At 33.5% G+C, this 19,124-nt stretch overlaps 1 protein-coding gene across 5 annotated transcripts in view; it reads left to right on the top strand.

Moving 5' to 3' along the window:
* LOC143204137 (protein bric-a-brac 1) overlaps positions 1 to 6,203 on the top strand; it is a 979,343-nt gene extending 973,140 nt beyond the window's left edge. For all 5 annotated transcript variants that reach the window (XM_076416604.1, XM_076416602.1, XM_076416603.1 and 2 more), the window contains exon 13: positions 3,488 to 6,203. In XM_076416604.1, the coding sequence (XP_076272719.1) occupies positions 3,488 to 3,687 (200 nt within the window). In that variant the 3' untranslated portion in view covers positions 3,688 to 6,203. The remainder of the gene's footprint in view (positions 1 to 3,487) is intronic.
* Positions 6,204 to 19,124: the final 12,921 nt, after the last annotated feature.

Genomic DNA, 19,124 nt, shown 5'->3' with positions numbered 1-19,124 from the left:
TAACGTCCAGGGCTGGAATTGGCTTGTTGAACCCCCTCCTTGTCTACTACCCCAATTTTCCCTCTTGGACCTTCACTACCCCCTTCATAAACATATCTTTATGTCAATTTTATACAATAGAACATTGTCCTTACCTTATTCGGTCCAAGTTTTGTAAACTTCTCCACTCTTACCCTGGCCACAAGCACATATATACCGATGGCTCCAAATCTTGCAGAGGGCTTGGCAGTACATTTGTGGTGGACAACCGGACATTTAGCTCCTTCAAGTATTGAGCGCTGAACTCTTCGCGATATTTAAAGTTTTATCCTACATCTCAACACAATCCTTTTAAGAATGGCTAATCCTAACCGACTCCCGAAATACTCTCGATTGTTTCCTGGGACAGAAGTTCAACCATCCCCTGGTCACCGACTCACTGTGAATTATCCATACCCTCTATCTGAATGGGATCAGTCGATCCCTTCTTACGTTGGTATACCGAGAAAGGAGTGCGCGGATAGTGCGGCTAAATCTGCAGCCTCATCTCCCCTCCCTATCACGGATGTTTGTGTCCATACCGACCTTATTCCATTCGTTTCTTATTTCACAAATAACGAGGTACAACGTCGTTGGGCCCAGGAGGCCAACCACAACAGGCTCTTTGAGGTTAAAGCTGATTTTTTTTCTTCTGTCTTCGGTTCATTCCCTTCGTCACCATGCCGTAGCTTTGAATCAACTGAGATTGGGCCACTGTCATTTCTCGCACGGTCACGTGATGCCTTCGAGCCCGCCTGCCTACTGTGAGTCTTGTCATCGTGTCCTTATTTTAGTCTACCACATATTGAACCACTGTCCACGGCTCACCCAGATTAGAACTGAGTATAGGCTCTAAAATTTGATTTTTTTATTAATTTATTACTTTATATTTACTCTTTATGTCTGTCCCCGTCCCCTTTAGATCAATACCATACTATTGTATAGTCGCGAAATGACGACACCCGTCAAAGCGAATAAAAAAATTATGGGAACCACCTGGTCATGCATAAACATGGACAGCAGAGGCTAATTTAAGTTTCAGTAAAAATTTTGCATATTTCAAAATTGTTCATAACTAACAATCACAAAATTATTATATTTGTGTAATGAAATCGGATTATTAGATTTACAAAAATATGTTTATTTTCATATTTATGCCCAGATTGATAATTTATTTGATAGAATATAACGGGAAAATTGAGCATCAATCAGAGCGAATTACGTCAGTGTTTAATGACGGATACCACAGGGATGTCGGAAGGGGTAAAAAATATCGATATATCCTTATATCGTTACTCAAAAAATATATATTATAAATGTTTTACCCTGACGACCAAAGAAATCCTTGGTCTGGAAAATATATCTCTTTGTTGAGAAAGTATCGTTTTCAATACTGTTTCAATCTTAGGGAAAACATATTTTTATCGATTTTATAGGTATATTGACATTTTTTTTACAAGCCTAAGATGCAGACGTCATCTTAATCAATGCGAACTTTTACAATTTACACTTCATAATTTACGATGGCTTTCATAAAATGACAGTTTTTTGTCATCGTGTCCTTATTTTAGTCTACCACATATTGAACCACTGTCCACGGCTCACCCAGATTAGAACTGAGTATAGGCTCTAAAATTTTATTTGTTTATTAATTTATTACTTCTTATTTACTCTTTATGTCTGTCCCCGTCCCCTTTAGATCAATACCATACTACTGTATAGTCGCAAAATGACGACACCCATCAAAGCGAAAAAAAAATTATGGGAACCACTTGGTCATGCATAAATATCAACAGCAGAGGCTAATTTAAGTTTCAGTAAAAATTTTACATATTTCAAAATTGTTCATAACTAACAATCACAAAATTATTATATTTATGTAATGAAATCGGATTATTAGATTTACAAAAATATGTTTATTTTCATATTTATGTCCAGATTGATAATTTATTTGATAGAATATAACGGGAAAATTGAGCATCAATCAGAGCGAATTACGTCAGTGTTTAATGACGGATACCACAGGGATGTCGGAAGGGGTAAAAAATATCGATATATCCTTATATCGTTACTCAAAAAATATATATTATAAATGTATTACCCTGACGACCAAAGAAATCCTTGGTCTGGAAAATATATCTCTTTGTTGAGGAAGTATCGTTTTCAATACTATTTCAATCTTAGGAAAAACATATTTTTATCGATTTTATAGGTATATTGACATTTTTTTTACAAGCCTAAGATGCAGACGTCATCTTAATCAATGCGAACTTTTACAATTTACACTTCATAATTGACGGTGGCTTTCATAAAATGACAGTTTTTTGTTATTGAACTAATGAATGAGTACAGACGTTTATCATGGGACGTTCAAAATTACTTTCCCACACATTTATTAGTTTTTTGATTGGTTCTTTGATTTGAATGAATCTGCTATCGAAGCCCATCAAATACTTTTGGAGACTTCCATGTATATTAAACCTGTTCGATAGTTCTTCAATGGAACTGCCATTAGGACCCTTTTACTCACACTTGGAGTTCAATTAGACTCATAGTATTTAACATTTTTATTCAGTGACACTAATTATATACAATGAAGTGAACTAGGCGATATTTAACTACGAAACTATTTCTTCGAGTCAAATCTGAATACTTCATATGATACACTCTTAATCTCTAAGAAGTATTTTCCATGTAATGAATAAGATTCAGACAGCGATGCTAAAAAATGGCCCAAAACGGTACGCTATGCACTAAATATGAATTTACAAAAAGTGATCAACAGTAGCGCCAATAAATTCCATTGAAAAAACTCTCTAACATGTTGCGACTGTCAATGAAAAGTACAGTAGTAAATCTAGTACGACAAACCCATGGATTAGTCCAGGGGAACTGTTACTATAGATGTTTACCAATGCTACTTGGATAAATTGTAATAACGATCTCAATGTCAACCTCCTACATAACAACACTTGACCACATGTTGAAAAAGTTGTGAAGAATACATTGTTACAGCTCGAACCACACGTTCTCTCATATCCACCGTACTCGCCAGACACAGCGCTATCTGATTTTTAATTATTCAGATCGATGCAGCTAGACTGGCTGGAACACGAATTGAAAATGATGAATTGATAGCTGCCAAACCAATACGTTCTTTCTATACAACAAGCAGAAAATGATGGAAAACATTGTTATTAATATAGTTTGTACCTATTGTTTTCAATAATTTCCTCTTTACAGTGAAAAAATACTCAGAATACACGCAAACACATAATACTTTAATGAGTCTTACTATTTTTTTATCACAATAGTCATAGTAGATCACAATCTAGACACCAACTTATTTCTAACAGTGTATCCAAGTCATAAATAAATAGTTTTTCCGTGCTCTAAACTGGCAATTGTTTCACCCATCATCAACCAATCAAGAATGCCTTGCTTCTCACTGATGAACAATTTGTTTTAGGTAATAACATGGACGTGGGCATCGGCGTATCCGGCATGACGTACAAACCAGCCCGATCGTTCACCTCGCCCCGACCGGAAAATCTATTCCAAGAGGACATCGACGACCTGGTAAAGCCCATCCACTCGTCCACGCCCCGGCCCAAGGACACGATGGCCACCATCAAGATGGAACCGTTAACGGAGTGTCGCGGCGAATGAAACTTGCTCGGCTAGGAACCAGCTTCCTGCAGTCCGACGACCCAGTCCGCTCGACGTATACCCGACCCGAACCTCCAATTCCCGACGAACACCAACATAGATTAGTCTCGAGACAGGCATCAGGGGTGCCGGTTTCCCCCCCGTTCGGCCAGTAGACGGCGTGACGGTACCCCACCACCACCGTCGGCCAGACAACATTCCCCAAACGGCAGACTGCGACAATCCATGAAGTCGAATCCCGAGGACGACTATGCGGTCTCGTGAGAACTATCACTTTTTATCGTGTAATTTTTGTGACGTGACAGAGAAAGGTGCTCCAGCATCACCCACTGATCTTCCAGAGTCGCCGCGTAACTTTACGTTAATTTACCAGCGAGAGTCAGAGTTAGACGACACACAATACAAACCGCAGTTAACTTGATCTTCAAGGATGAATTTCCCGATTGCCGGAACACCTTTGCCCTGATCTGTAGCTTCTTATTTTGCTGTATAAGACAACCACTGTTAGTCAGTGCAATTAAATAATTTATTATCATAATAATTTTTATTCTTATATTTTTTTTATATGTATGTATACATTATAGTTTAATTTTCTTTTAGATGATATATATAGAGGTCAGTGATTTTTTTCAGTATTTAAAACTAAACACTGTTAGCTGGTCTCCGTTTTTACATTATTTATTGTGTTGTAAATTATTTGTAAGCGTCAGAGACTATAGATGTATTGTTTTTTTTTGTTTCAACTCGAATTGTACCCCCATAGAATCTAGAATTGTTTCAGTTTTTTTTAATAATATAAATATAAATATAGCTGATATAATTTGGCGGAAATTTACAGGGGAATGATGCAGATAAAGATGACGCCACCAGGGAGAGGGTGGAGGGTTCGTTTCCCTGTATATTTCACTGGAGAATGTCCATCAGAGTCGATGCCCCACTTGTACATAATAATTATAATCAAAATCTTCTGTAGAACTAAGATAAGGTTTTTAAACTAAAGGGGCTAGTACCTGGTGGGCGTTCGAACATTGGTAAAACTGCTGTGCCACTGGAACCGAAACCGAATGATGATGATGATGATGGTGTTTTGGTGAATGCGCGGACACTTTTTTGGTTTCAGTGGTTTGCGTCTCCCCGTTTATGTATTGCCAAATGTACTATAATATAATGTAGTGAACTTTTAAAAAATTAGTTAGATGTCGTGTATGTACAAAAGAGTGTGTGCTAGTGCTCTTGATATTAACAGTTTAAAGACTTGTATGTAGTGTTGGAGATGTGGGCGATTGTTGAATCGTCCTTTTATTAATAATGATAATTATTATCCATGTAACAATTGGAAACAGGCGGTCCTGGTAAGGGTCGATATCGGAGAGTGTCGTGTTGCTTGAGGGTACGGAAACGTATCGAGCCCTTAAACGAGAGCGAGAGAGAAAGAAAGAGAAACGAGAGAGTATACATTTTTAGATAAGCGAATCAATCAAGTTCTTTTCGAGGATTTTTCGGTTTCACATTTGTCTATTCGGCTGTAATTCAAATTCTAACGGTATACTGAAGATATTAGGTCTGTAGCTATCATAATAACCTTTTTTGTATAGTCATCGCTAGCCAGCATAAGAGAAAAAGAAAATTGAGAAGCATATTTTTGTGATTTGTTTAGAATATAGTGTTATTGAAAATAATGTACAAAATTTATATAAATCATTGTAAATGTAGACGAGGGAAGAAGAGAAAAATATTATTATATTGAAAACGATTTAAATGAAATTTAAAATGCCTTCCTGCCGATCCAGGGTATGCCAGGCGTTCGGTTTGATTTTCAAAAAAACAAAAATGGGGCCTTTACAATTCTCGTCTGTGTTGGCGAAACGCGTTTCGGTTTTCGGTCGTGGAAACTTTTCGTTCCGGTTTTGATCGGTGAGTCACGGGTCCCCCCGTCACCGCCGGCGTCGCGGTGTTCCCGTGACGTCGAGGGGGACGGACGGGCCCTCGTTCATTTATCCTTTCGGTTCTCCTTATTCTACTAGGCTTAATGTGTTCAAAAAACAAGTGTGTAGTAAGTGCCTTCCAAAAAAAAATTGACCACTTATGTCATATTTTATACAAAAAAAAACTAAAATGAGAAAATTGAATATTCGGAGATGTTTACGCGATTTAGACTTTTTTCGGTTCGACGTTCTTTTCGAGACACGGTGTACCCCTGTGCGGCAAGTTCTTTTTCATATCTCCTTGTAAAAAATATATATTGAACTTATTTCATTATATATATTATATATATATATATATAAATATAAAAAATATACCTAAGCAAAAGTGATGGGTGTGCGTTTGGCATTTTTTAGATATCTAGAGATACGGATTATAATCACCAAAAATCAGGTAAAGCTTTATTTTAATGTATACTACTTAAATGAAGATAATATAATTATATAGTTCGATGTTAGTTGAAATATAAACATTATATAGCATTTACCTAACCAAAAAAAAAAACGAATAGCCTCTTATAGACCAGTCAAACGGTGGAGAATAAAAAATCAACAGTTTTTTTTTGGGCAGGTCGCATTTTAAGCTCCAATATTTCCAAAAAAAAACTTGTCCGTCAATAATTAATATACCGACAATAACGAGCAGAACCTAAAATAACATTATTATACTCGAAACAAGTGATTTTATAGTAAGAGGCCTGCCAAAAACCGACTGTTCAACTACAACGTTTGACTGGACGATTATAGTAACGCAATATTACCCGAAAAAGTTGTGCTAATACTAGACAGTCTATATGATACAAAGATCCATAATCATTTCAGCTCACCAGCATACAGTATCGGTTATCAAGGAACGTGTTATATCTCCGTTTTAGTTTCCCGTTTTTACATACATCTATATATAAATATGATATTTAGATTATTATTCTCTAATTTTTTTTGTTATATATAAATATACGTTTCGTTTGTATAGTTTGAATTTCTCGATAATCTAGTGCCAACCATGACATGTAGCGATGCGGTTCCGGTCTTGTCCAGAAGACGGCTTCTGTGCGCCAAACGATCGAAGGTTCGGTCTATCCAAGCCGGCTAGATGTTATGGTTGGGTTATAGCTGAAATTTACAGGAATTCGTAACTGTGAATTTGCAGAAATTCTCCTTTTTTGTCCTGCACATATTATTTTATCGTCTGTATGGTATAATATTTAAAATAAATTAAAGGTAATGAAGTCGATTGTGTATTATTGTGACTCCTTCACCTCCATCCTTATTCCTCACATCCAAATTCATTATATTGGGTGCTTGCATGTATTCTGATCATTTTTACACTTTAAAAATTGGTATAATATATGTTAATCTAAATATTTTTCATCATTTTCTACAATCATTTCTTATTTTTTGCCACGCTGCATCGATCTGAACAAATAATAATCTGAAGTCTCTATCTATGTTTTGTGAATACGTTTGGTGAGACAGAGCTGCAACAGTGTATTCTTCACAACTACTGTTACAGGTGGACGAGCGTTATGCAAGAAGATGACTTTACCTCTGTGAGTCGATACTTACTAGTCTTTTTTTAAACAAAATGTCGTTCAGTTTGTTCAATTCACATTGGTAGATATCTGCAATAACAGTTTCATTCACTATTAGTAGTTCGTGGTATTCTTTTACTTTAAATTTTTACTTTTACTTCTAATTCTATTACTTCTGTTTTTTTCTTCTTCAGATTCTGACCTTGAACGACCTTGATAATGACATTAAATAAATTATAACACATAATCACTAACACTCCGAAGTTATTTTCAATTTGCTTGTTAGAATGACTGTCTACGAATCCTTTTAGTTGTATCTAATCTATAAAAGTAATTAAATTATTAGTCAAGACATCACTGTACAAAAAATGAACTCATTACCTATTTTATTTTAAATAGGAAGGCTCTTTGTTCCATTTTTCTATCTTTACAATAATAGCCGTTAGATCATTAGGGGGTCGTTAACAATATTATGTGTTTTTACGAAACGATTTGTCAACTCTTATCAGCATATTTATCCTTAGAGTATTATTCTCTACCACTCTAGCATTCTGAAAAAATCTATCAACAGTTATCTAAGTGTATTCTCTTCGGCTTTTGTCACTTTTTTGTAACAAATTTTATATTTATGCCCCAAATGTGTCTCAGTATATTCAACGGATATTTTACCTAAAATAGATGTTATTACCAAAACATATAATAACTAATATATAGTTATAATCCAGTCAATGCAATTGATGTTATTCTTGACGCACAAACTCCATTAATGAATTGATTACCTCTAGCTGATGGCTGACGTACTGTATTTTTAGGAATGATTTCCTGCAGAATTAACACACTAAATTCTCTCTATAAATGCTATATTTATTTTAATAAATTTATTCAAAATAATTTAAACAAAATCAATCAAAAAATCAAAGGATACTTACTTTTAGACTTCTATTTTTAAAACCGATTTTTATGGCTTTTATTATTTGAAATATGCTCTCAACGAATAACGATCGCCCTGCGATAATTCCCGATGTTACCCGAACACACAGGGTCTACAGTTTAACGAATATTCATAGTACAGTACCTTGCTAATCCCACGATATGCACCACAATACTTTATAGTCATGAATATTTCGCTTTGGTGTCGATGGGGATAGCACTGCTGGACTAATCCATGTCTTCTTGCGATTGGTACTTTGGGGTAAGTTATATTGTTCGGTGAATGGAGGTAAAACAAAATAGACAGTGGTGTTTACATTACGTGACCGTTATTTATTGGCAATATAAAAAATGAAGAAAATACAAAGTAAGATAAAAGGGATGGCAGTGGTGTTACCTGGAGACGAGGCTTGGGCAGTCGATGGTGGCACGTCTAAACCAAACGATGGTCGATTACTGAATGAATGGAAATACCCTTCAATAACATCCTAGACGGGAAAAAACGTCTCGGGGTCGCCAGCTATTCGTTATCGGGTTCTAGGTGGCGCTGCTGGCACCCCGCCCGTGTTCAACATCTAGGATTATATTCTGGGTATTTTGTAGACCGTTATTCCACTACGTAAAATTCGACATGCCTCAAGGACGCTACAGGACTATCGTAGCAGATCCACTTTTCATCGCCAATCACAATATGCCAGAGAAAACTTTTCTTTTTGCCTGGGAGCAATGAAACCGTGATGTTGAGACTATTCGAGATGACGTTTTCAGTCTTTTCATGTGTCAGCCATTTTCCCTCCTTTTGGACTTTGCTCATCGCATGTAAATTGTTGAAAAGCTGTCTGAAAATTCGTTACAAAATTTGAACTGGGTTTTTGGCCAATACGTCTTCCAATTCATTGTCTTGAAACTTTTTTGATATTCTAGGCTATTCTTTACCATTCACATCTAAATCACCAATTTTAGTTTATTGAAACCAAAACTGACCTTTGGAATATGACGGGGCAAGATCACCGTATCTCTCCAAAAGGGTTTGATGAACTTCGGTAGCAGATTTCTTCAAATGAAACAAAGAATCGTTGATTATGTAATAATTTGCCAAATATTCGCATGTTCCAAAATCACTTTACCCCATTTAAACTTTTATGACAACGTTTTGTGTGCAGTATATGATTTAAAAGTATCAATTTCAAGCTATTGCGATTTGTCATTATTGTTTATCTCAACGGAAGCATCACGTTTTTGGCCATCGACCCCAAATGAACCTTACTTAAACTTCTAGAACTATTCCCGACAACTTACGTCAGCATTACCATATGCTTCTAATACAATAGATGTGTCTAATCTGCACGTTAAAAAATGATGCTCATTGAGCTCAAAACTCGAATAGAAGACGATGAAGAAATAAATAATACACAAGAGTCTAATTCTGGAGAAGTGTGGCATGTGCACACGGATTTATTAAATTTGCAACGTTGCCAGTTGTTGCAAACTCAACATAACGGACATCGAGTCATATTTATCTGTACTTTTGCTATTGCAGGGTCAGCTATGCCTAAAATATAATGTATCTGATATGATTGATATCTGGATGGAATGTCCACATATGTCTGTTCAGATTAAAAGTGTTATAATAACTTTTTGAGAATATTCACAAATCGACGGTTTGTCCAATACTGCCTACTATTTATAATCAAATATGAACAGTACAAGAACAAATAAACTATAAAGAACATTCTTAACCTTACAAAACGAAGCTCTTATCAGTACCAGGGTCTAAGCGAAAATGGCCACTGTAGTTTGCTGGATTCTATTTCTCAATTGTTTGTAAATGCAATTGTTTCAAAATCAGGCGGAAACTACCGAATGCTAGCTCTGATTCTCCAAAATTAGACACTACTGTTTGACAAAAACGTAATACCAACAAATTATAATAAACCTAATACTATTTTTTGAAAAAACATTTTCGAATCACAACAATATAAATATTATATTGAAAAAATAATGTAGTAATTATTTGAGCTAATATAAGTTAGGTTATATATTGTTTTTGTTGTAAAATATTAAAGTTATTTCATGAAAATATGTCTGGTGTAATATATATATATAAACCCACTTTGATGTGAAAAACTTTGGTGTCAACATATCCCTCACGGGATCTGGGTTACCCAGGTACGGGGAGTGACGCCCCCGGGGCCCGAGTTCCCAACGGCCTGATAATCCATGGCTAGTTCCAATTGAAAGGTGGAGTTAAATATTATGAAAAACTTGCCAAAAAATTAATTTTTGTTGATTATCTGTACTATGCCAAAATGTAACGTTAGTTTTTGTTTTCTTATTACAAAATACTCATAATTACAGCTGTTCAACATAACATATTTTATTATATTTTAATAATGTATTGATTTATTATTAGTTTCAGTTTTGTACTTGGTTCATTTCATAAACAAGTTCGTGTGATATGGTACGCCTCAATCTGATTTCCTGCGCGTTGTCCTGTAGTTGTATTGGTTCCGATTTAGTGTGATTTTATAACCTTTCATGTTCTACGACTACGATAACCTCGTAGATCCATTTGATTTTGAGGTCACCATACAATTCTTCGTTGATTGTGTAGCGATAAACATTGTTAGTTAATCGAAGAACTTGTGCGGAACGGAACCTTGTCTTGGGTACATTTTTTCTTATAGTTTAATTATTATTATTCTCCGTGTTTGTTTTATGGGGATATTCTAATCTAGAAATGTCAAGATAGTCCAGTTTAAGTACCGTTACAACCGTTACAAATCCATGTTAACCAAGAATGACGTCTTCACGTCTTTCTCTGACCCTGAAAATGTGTTTTGGTCCTTTGGCTTAGGATAGCCATTTTAAAATTTTTTTAATTATCATCACTAATACCTTCATTTATTTTAATCAGCGTTAGTTATCTTTGCTATAGTATCCACTAAATGCTTTCAGTACGGCTTGAGACGACATGAAAATTTGACATATAGCCCGTTCAAACAATTAATACTCACTATCCGAATTTATGACGTCAGCACCTCGCAAGGTTGCCAATCAGCTTAGAATTTTGGTTACAACATTTGCCGGTTTATAACCTGTAAATATTATGACTAATGGTGCACTAATTTGCGGATATTTGACAACATAGTCTACTAGTATCTATAGTATCATAGTCTACCCACATCGAATTTCGGTTATCTCTTTTCAACATGGATAAAATGATAAGGAAAAATCCTCTTCGGGTTTAAAATAAATGTTAAGAGAGTAAAAGTCAAAATATGTAAATTATGATTGGTTCCAAGTGAGCATGCGTATTCGGTTAAAATTAGTTTGAAATTGATATTTCCTGTCAACTATCACGTGATCGTAACAGTCATGTGATATTGTTTAGATTTATCGTGTTCTTAAAAATATGTTTTCTTTTTATTTGATAAATAGATTTAAGTCTCAAAATTATACTTTTTACAGTTTTTTTTGTAACAATATGGTTATGTAAACATATTGTATATTTAAATTGATATTCTTAGGTTAAGTTTGCGTTTATATTAATATGTTCTTGCTGATCGCAAAAGTGTTACAATAATTACAAAGCTAAATTTACAATTATAATATAATTTGTCATAAAGTCATTTTTATTATCATTAAAATAAAAGAATTTATATTCTACACTCTAAAATGTATAGACTTCCAGAATTTTTCAATAAGTTTGATATTAACTTGATGTTTACTCTTAGCCTAACCTACATTTTTATGCCTGATGACAATGTAGATTATGGGATAATTCAAAAACAGGAAGAACTGAATATAATGTTGTTATGAGAGTAAATATCTATAAAAAAATACAAAATTGCGATTACTTTGGTTTAATTTATTTAAATGGTTATTACGTTTAGTACTACTTTTTAATAATTTAATACCCTGTCGAAATCATATCACATATTTTTACGATCTTGTTTCTTAAAATATCTGCTGTATGCCCATTTTGTTCTCGAATTCAAATTTTATAATACAGAATATTACTTAACTTAAAACAACTTAAAATGTCATATTCATTTTAAACAACCTCTTCCCTTTAACCATTTCCGCCGCTCTATTTTTTCTGTCAACCTCGCTAACCATAATCTCATTTATTTCTTCCGTTAGCTGATTATAAGTCTATGTAAAGTTTTTTTGTACGTACGTCATCAAGATGTTTAATATATCGCGTGTCGCAATTTGTAAATTCGTTTTAGAATCGGACAATATTTTCCTCCTCATTTTATTCTAGTAAAAGGAGACACAATGTTATCTGGCTATTTCGAACACGTAAACAAATGAGCCTGTCAAAGTCGTCCGGTTGTTGGACGTATGCAAAATTCTTGAAAGCAATAATGTTAAGAGGTTATAACTCTAACCTATAAGCTGTTGTGGCTGTATAATTAACTGTAGTTTTTAGATGTACTATAATGTTAAAATAAATTATATTTGATAACAATTTATTTAGATTTATTTAGATTAGAATTTCGTTGTATGTCAAAGCCAAACTGAACTAAAACTCAGAGTTGATGCGGGAACATTGCGACGTTTTGATGTCATAAATTTAAATGACGTATGGATCTAATAACTTTGAAGACTATAGACTATTCTATTGTACATACGTCATCAAGATATTTATTGTATCGCCTGCCGCAATTTGTAAATTCGTTTTATAATCAGGCAATATTTTCCTTCTCACTTTATTCTAGTTAAAAAGAGACACAATGCTGTTTGATTAATTCTAACACGTAAACGAATGAGCCTGTCAAAGTCATTCGATTGTTAAAAGTATGCAAATTTCTTGAAAGCAATAGCGATAAGAGGTTATAACTCTAACCTATAAACTATTATTGCTGTATAATTAACTGTAGTTCTTAGATGTACTATAATGTTAAAATTAATTATATTTGAGGTATTTGTTCAATTATTTTATTTAGATTAGAATTTTGTTGTATGTCAAAGCCAAACTGAATTAAAACTCAGAGTTGATGCGACAACATTGCGACGTGTTGATGTCACTAATTTAAATGATGTATGTACAAAATAACTTTGAACAGACTATATATGTTTAGACTACAGGGAATGAACAATATATAGTATACGATTGACTAACTAGTCAATCATGATCAGCTCAACTGAGCGCAGGGGTATATAAATAATATAAATAACTTTATTTTAGTTTGGTTATGTTTGACGTTTTTATTATTTACGTACCAGTATTATGTCAGGGTGAATTTATACATATTTGTTATATTGTTATGATTGATTATGGTTTATTATATTGGTTGATTTGGATATTGTTTATATTTGAAAAGCAACTCATCACAATGTAATTAAAATTATCAATATTTTAGGATAATTAAAGGAACTGAAAAATTCAAAGAAGTTAAGATAAAATCCAATTTGCAGCAATAGATGCTTATTATATTTATCAACCTTTATAATTTAACTTTCTCCTTCATTAAATAACTTATAATAATGTAAATAAAATCCATCTGATGTGTTGAAACCATTAATGAAATTTAAAAAACAAAACAGATTTGATCTTAATCTCAACAGCGTCGATTTTTCTCAATTATATATATTCACATACTGTTCATATATTTTCGTCATATTTGACCTTTTTACACCACGTATTTGCTCTAAACATACTTGGTATGCCTGGATTCTATACTACATGCATACGTAACAGGTCAATTGAAAAGTCCCCGGCCTACCATAATAAAACAAATATTTTTGGCAATTCTTTTTGTATTCAATATAATTCCCTTCAAGGGTGATATACTGATTATAGCTACCCCCGCTTTTCGATACTATTTTGTAGTACGATTTGTCCTTTGTTCAAAATAGGCCTCAGTTTCGGAGATCACCTCTTCATTCGACGAAAATTTCTTCCCAGCGAGCATTATTTTGAGATCTGAGAACAGGAAATGGTCGCTGGGGGCCAGATCTGAAGAATACGGTGGATGAGGAAGCAATTCGTGGATTTTTGCCATCGTTTTCACTAACTTGTGATAAGGTGCATTGTTTTGGTGAAGCAGCACTTTCTTCTCCTTAAATTGCGGCCGTTCTTGGTGATTTCGTCCTTCAAACGGTCCAATAACGCTATGTAATAGTCGCTGTTGATGATCCTTCCTTTTTCAAGGTAGTCAATGTAAATTATTTCATGCGCATCGCAAAATACAGACGCCATAACCTTGCCAGCCGACTGCTGCGTTTTCCTACGCTTTGGTTCATCGTGTGCAGTCGAGTCGGATGACCGTCGATTGTATTTTTTTCCCTTCAAGAGCCAATAATTTATCGACACACGAAATTCCTTTTTATTCATTTTTTTTCACAATAACAAAAGTTGCTTCACTCAAAATGCTATAATTCACAAACTAATGATCTTACAGCTGTTTAATTTATACACGTATCTTTTGAGGGTTAGGGCTAACTAAAAACATATCGATTTAATTCTAGTAGCGCCTTCTATCTATCAGGCCGGGAACTTTTGAATTGATCTGTTACTACAAATAGGTATGATAATGTTTGGAACAGTACGAGTACCTATTCCTTACATATTTTTATTAAATGTGCATGCTACACATAATATTTTTTAATAACCACTTGGAATTTATACAAATTTAACATACCAAACAGTATTAGATAACAAATTACATTGTATATTCACTTTCATTATATGTGCTTCGAAATTACCTTGTAAAAGAATATATTATAATTTTAGTTACGTTTTCAAATGGACTTTGTACCAGTAATATATAATATAGTAACATATATTGCAAACATACATTCACAAACTCAATTTTTCGTCTCAGCTTGGTTATAACTTGTTCATTTTTTAATTAGCTATAAAAATAAACTAGTAGTTTGCTCTTTTTTTTCTGAATTTCATCAAAATTTCCGAACCGCATATGACAAGTACCTGAAAACATAACCATAAAATCATAGAGTAATAGAGATGCAACTCAATAGAGGTCTCTGACGCAAAGTTTTGCTTTGCCAATCATCCAGAGCGTGCCATAATGGGCCATTCAAGCAATTTGATAGGTCAATTTAAATCTTCATTATAGGCACCTGTATATAGTATACCTGTAAAAAATATTTTACTGTGAAGACATTTGATTGGCTCATTAGTAACGTTTGGCATGCGGCAGTGAAATTTAAATACAAAGCAATTTTTTTCTGAACTAAATTTATTAAATAAAATTCTTTAAATATAAATATAAATATAATCTATAACAATAAATATAAATATAATTTAAAAAAATTAAAATGATCTCTTCCGTCTTTTTCCTTTTTCATATTTGTTTAGTGCCATCAATTTCATAGGATCTATCACAGTTCTGTCTTTTTGTTTTCTTATATTGAAAGCAAACTGAGAGTCTTTCCCTGTTAATATTCTCTTCACCTGTTTTCCTCAAAAGTATATAGCACACCTTGGTAGTATTTTTAATATTTTATTCAAAAGATCATTGTGGAATGTACAATTGAAGGGTTTTAAATTTGTTTTATTTTTTTAAACATTTGACAAAAATTTTGTTATATTATCGACGTGGCAAAATCGTTGAATAAAATAAAAGATATAGCTCAAAGATCTACTGACAGTATAATAAAACAATTTTGTTGGAGTCTGGGGCACGAGATATTGTTTTGCCTCTATAGAATCAGTCTCAATTTGTGGGTCTACTGATTTATTCATAATTGTATGTAAACAAAAATCACAATTAATTTCTTTTTTCAAAAGTTTTACTAAATTACGAGAGATATACACTGCGGTACAACTTAAAACTTTGTTTGCTCTTATAGGAACATCTGGACTGAAGTTAATACAAACTTTACCTTTACCTTCTAGAGTTTTTTCAAATGTCGACGACACTTGCTTTGAACACCATGGTTGTGGGCCTGGAACGATGGAAATAGGCACTACAAATATACTAAGACAGTTTAGAAATTAATGGTAACAATTATGAACAGAAATGTGACTGACTCCATCAATTTACCTTCTATATCATTTTGATTTTGATTCACTTCCGTTTGTACATATTCTGGGCTTGTGGTATTATTTTCACCATCACTAAATTGTTTATTAGTACTTAAAGGAATGTTTAAATGTATCACATAAATGTCTATAACCATCATAAATCTGTTTCATGTTTAACCCAACAAGTTTAGGATTTTTAATGTTTTCTGCTCATTTCTTAAATATCGCCGGGTACTTTTTTAACAACTTTTATCTGTGGATCCGGGCACACTTCATTAATATTTACACTTGCTAGAATGAGAATGCATTTCAACTACCGACTTGTATATCACTACATAGTATAAAACAAAGTCGCCTTTTCTGTCCCTATATCCCTATGTGCGCTTAAATCTTTAAAACTACGCAACGGATTTTGATGCGGTTTTTTTCAATAGATAGAGTGATTGAAGAGGAAGGTTTATATGTATAATAGATGCATAATATACTAAGGCAACATTGCTAATTTTAGAGGTTTCTAACGTGATGTCGTAAATTAACCTATTTTTTTAGGCTTATTTAGCAATTAGCAAAAACGCTGCCTAACCCTACGAGTTAGATCAAATTAATGTACTACAGTATTGTACACCATAAAAAGGTCTACAAAAAAGTCCGCGATGGTATATGTTTATCTTTTAGGGATAACCCACATTAACCATTTTTATTGTTTACTTTTACGTGAGAAAATGGCTTATTTACGAAGCTATTTTAAGCAATACGGCATTAATCCTTATCGAATTAAGTACCTTAAATACAGTGTGCAATTAATATAGATCAATATGGTTCCTTACAGCATGTAAATTAAACAAATATTTTCGGAGATATTACAAATTTAAAATTTGCGTTTAAAAATGTGTAATGTAATAAAAATTGTAGGAATTTAGATATTCCAAAGATAGCAGGAAATCTTCATAGTAAGTATAGGGGAAGAGGAATTGTTTTACTCCAAATTTAATGTGTGCAGGCCAAGGGCAGTAATGAATGAACCAAAAATACTGGATCGATTTTAATCATGTTTTCATTGAGTGACATAGGCATATATATTTTATGCCCGTGCAAAGTCGGAGCGGGCCGCTATGTTTTTATATACAACTTTCATATTTTTTCTGTAGTGTATTTAATTTAGTATCAGCATTGCACCCGTGCGAAGCCGGGGCGGGTCGCTAGTACTAAAATAAATTAATAATTTGATATATAAACGTTATCAAAAGTTAACCAAATTATTCTCTGTGTAAGGCACATTGAAAATAAGACATAACATAAGAGCGAAATTACATTGAACCATAGAGCGAAATGAACCAAGCAGATCACGTCGCGGCTCTTAGCATAGCAAGTAAAACAAGTAACATCTTAAATGTAGCGACATATACATGTAGGACGTGGCGAAACATTTTCCCAAAATTTCCTATAAAGTTTTTAGCGACCTTGAGGCATGTCGAATTTTACATCGTGGAATAACGGTCTACAAAATACCCAGAAATATAATACCAGTTGTTGAACACGCCAACTAGAACCCGATAATGAATAACTAGCAACCCCGAGACGTTTATCTGGGATGTTATTGAAGGGTATTTCGATCATTCAGTAACCGACCATCGTTTGATTTAGACGTGCCACCTTCGACTGCCCAAGCCTCATCTCCAGGTAACACCGCTGCCATCTGTTTCATCTATTTTGTATTTTCCACATTTTTTATATTGCCAATAAATAACGGTCACATAATTTAACCACCAATGTTTCATTTCGTTTTACCTCCATTCACCGAACCATATCAATTTACCCCAAAAGTTAAATCTCTATGTCTCTATGCATAAAACTAGAAAATTATAAACACAACCAGATGTACATTATCGGAATGCGCATGCGCATAAGTTGATTTCAGGGGTGTGCAACTGCAATGGTAAGTAGTGGGGCAAAGTTTCGCTTAGTCCAATCATTGGCGGCGCTGACAACGCGAATTTGATCGGTTAGTTTAAAATAGTTATGTAGAAACCTGTAAGGAAAATACTTTGCTTTGATTGGTCTGCCATCTCCCCTGATTATTTTGTGACGTCACATTTATTGGCCAATAGTATTTAAATAAAAATCAAATTTAAATTTTAAAATTAATTTATTAAAATAAAATCCTATACAAATATACATAAGTGTAAATAATATAAATATATATAAACAAAAAGCAAAAAAAAAACAATTATGAACTCTATTCTAGGCAATATTAAAATATCTATAATTCTTCGATAAGGCCTTCCCATATATGTTTAGTGCCATCAATTTTATGGGAACTATTAGAGTTCTAACTTATCTTGATATATTGAAGGTAAACTTTAAATCCTTCCCTGCTGATATTGCATTAACTTCATTAAACCAAAAATACAATCACACCTCATAATAACTTAAAATTTGGTCTTGAAAATCATTATGGATTGGACAGTTGAAACACTAAAAATTTATGTGTTTTTTAAAAATATTTAGATTTTAGAGTATTTAATCTGTGGAACTACTTAATATAGAATATAGACAAATATTGCATGTTGTCTCTTTTTCAGAAGTTTTGTTAAATAGCCTGAAATAAGACTAAAATACAATATTAGATTCGTTTTCATCAGAGAAAAGTTCTCTGGAACTGAAAATATAGACTCAACTGGTGATTTAACAACCTCAAGTGGTATTAGAACTCCCGTTAAAAAAAGAATATAAATTATCTAACATGTTCATCTTCTTCACAATTTTCTCCGGGAAAATGATGTGAAAAAATTGAAGTGATGAGCCCTTTTAAAAATTTCTCGAACATAGTATGGGAAGGATGCTGTTTCTACCTCCATGACCTCTAATAGATCCAACAAAATTCTTTAAGCAATCTTGGGTAAGATTTGTTAAACAAATGTAGTTATTTGTAAATTTAGACAAAATAGATTTCTTTAAGGTAATAAATCCCCTAAAAGTAGCAATTAAATG

Source organism: Rhynchophorus ferrugineus, unplaced genomic scaffold, assembly GCF_030347505.1.
Source record: "Rhynchophorus ferrugineus isolate W39M unplaced genomic scaffold, kcgeb_rfMv2 rfM10, whole genome shotgun sequence".
Lineage (NCBI taxonomy): Eukaryota > Metazoa > Arthropoda > Insecta > Coleoptera > Curculionidae > Rhynchophorus > Rhynchophorus ferrugineus.
The sequence above is the reverse complement of the archived record's forward strand: the minus strand, read 5'-3'. Positions and strand labels throughout refer to the sequence as shown.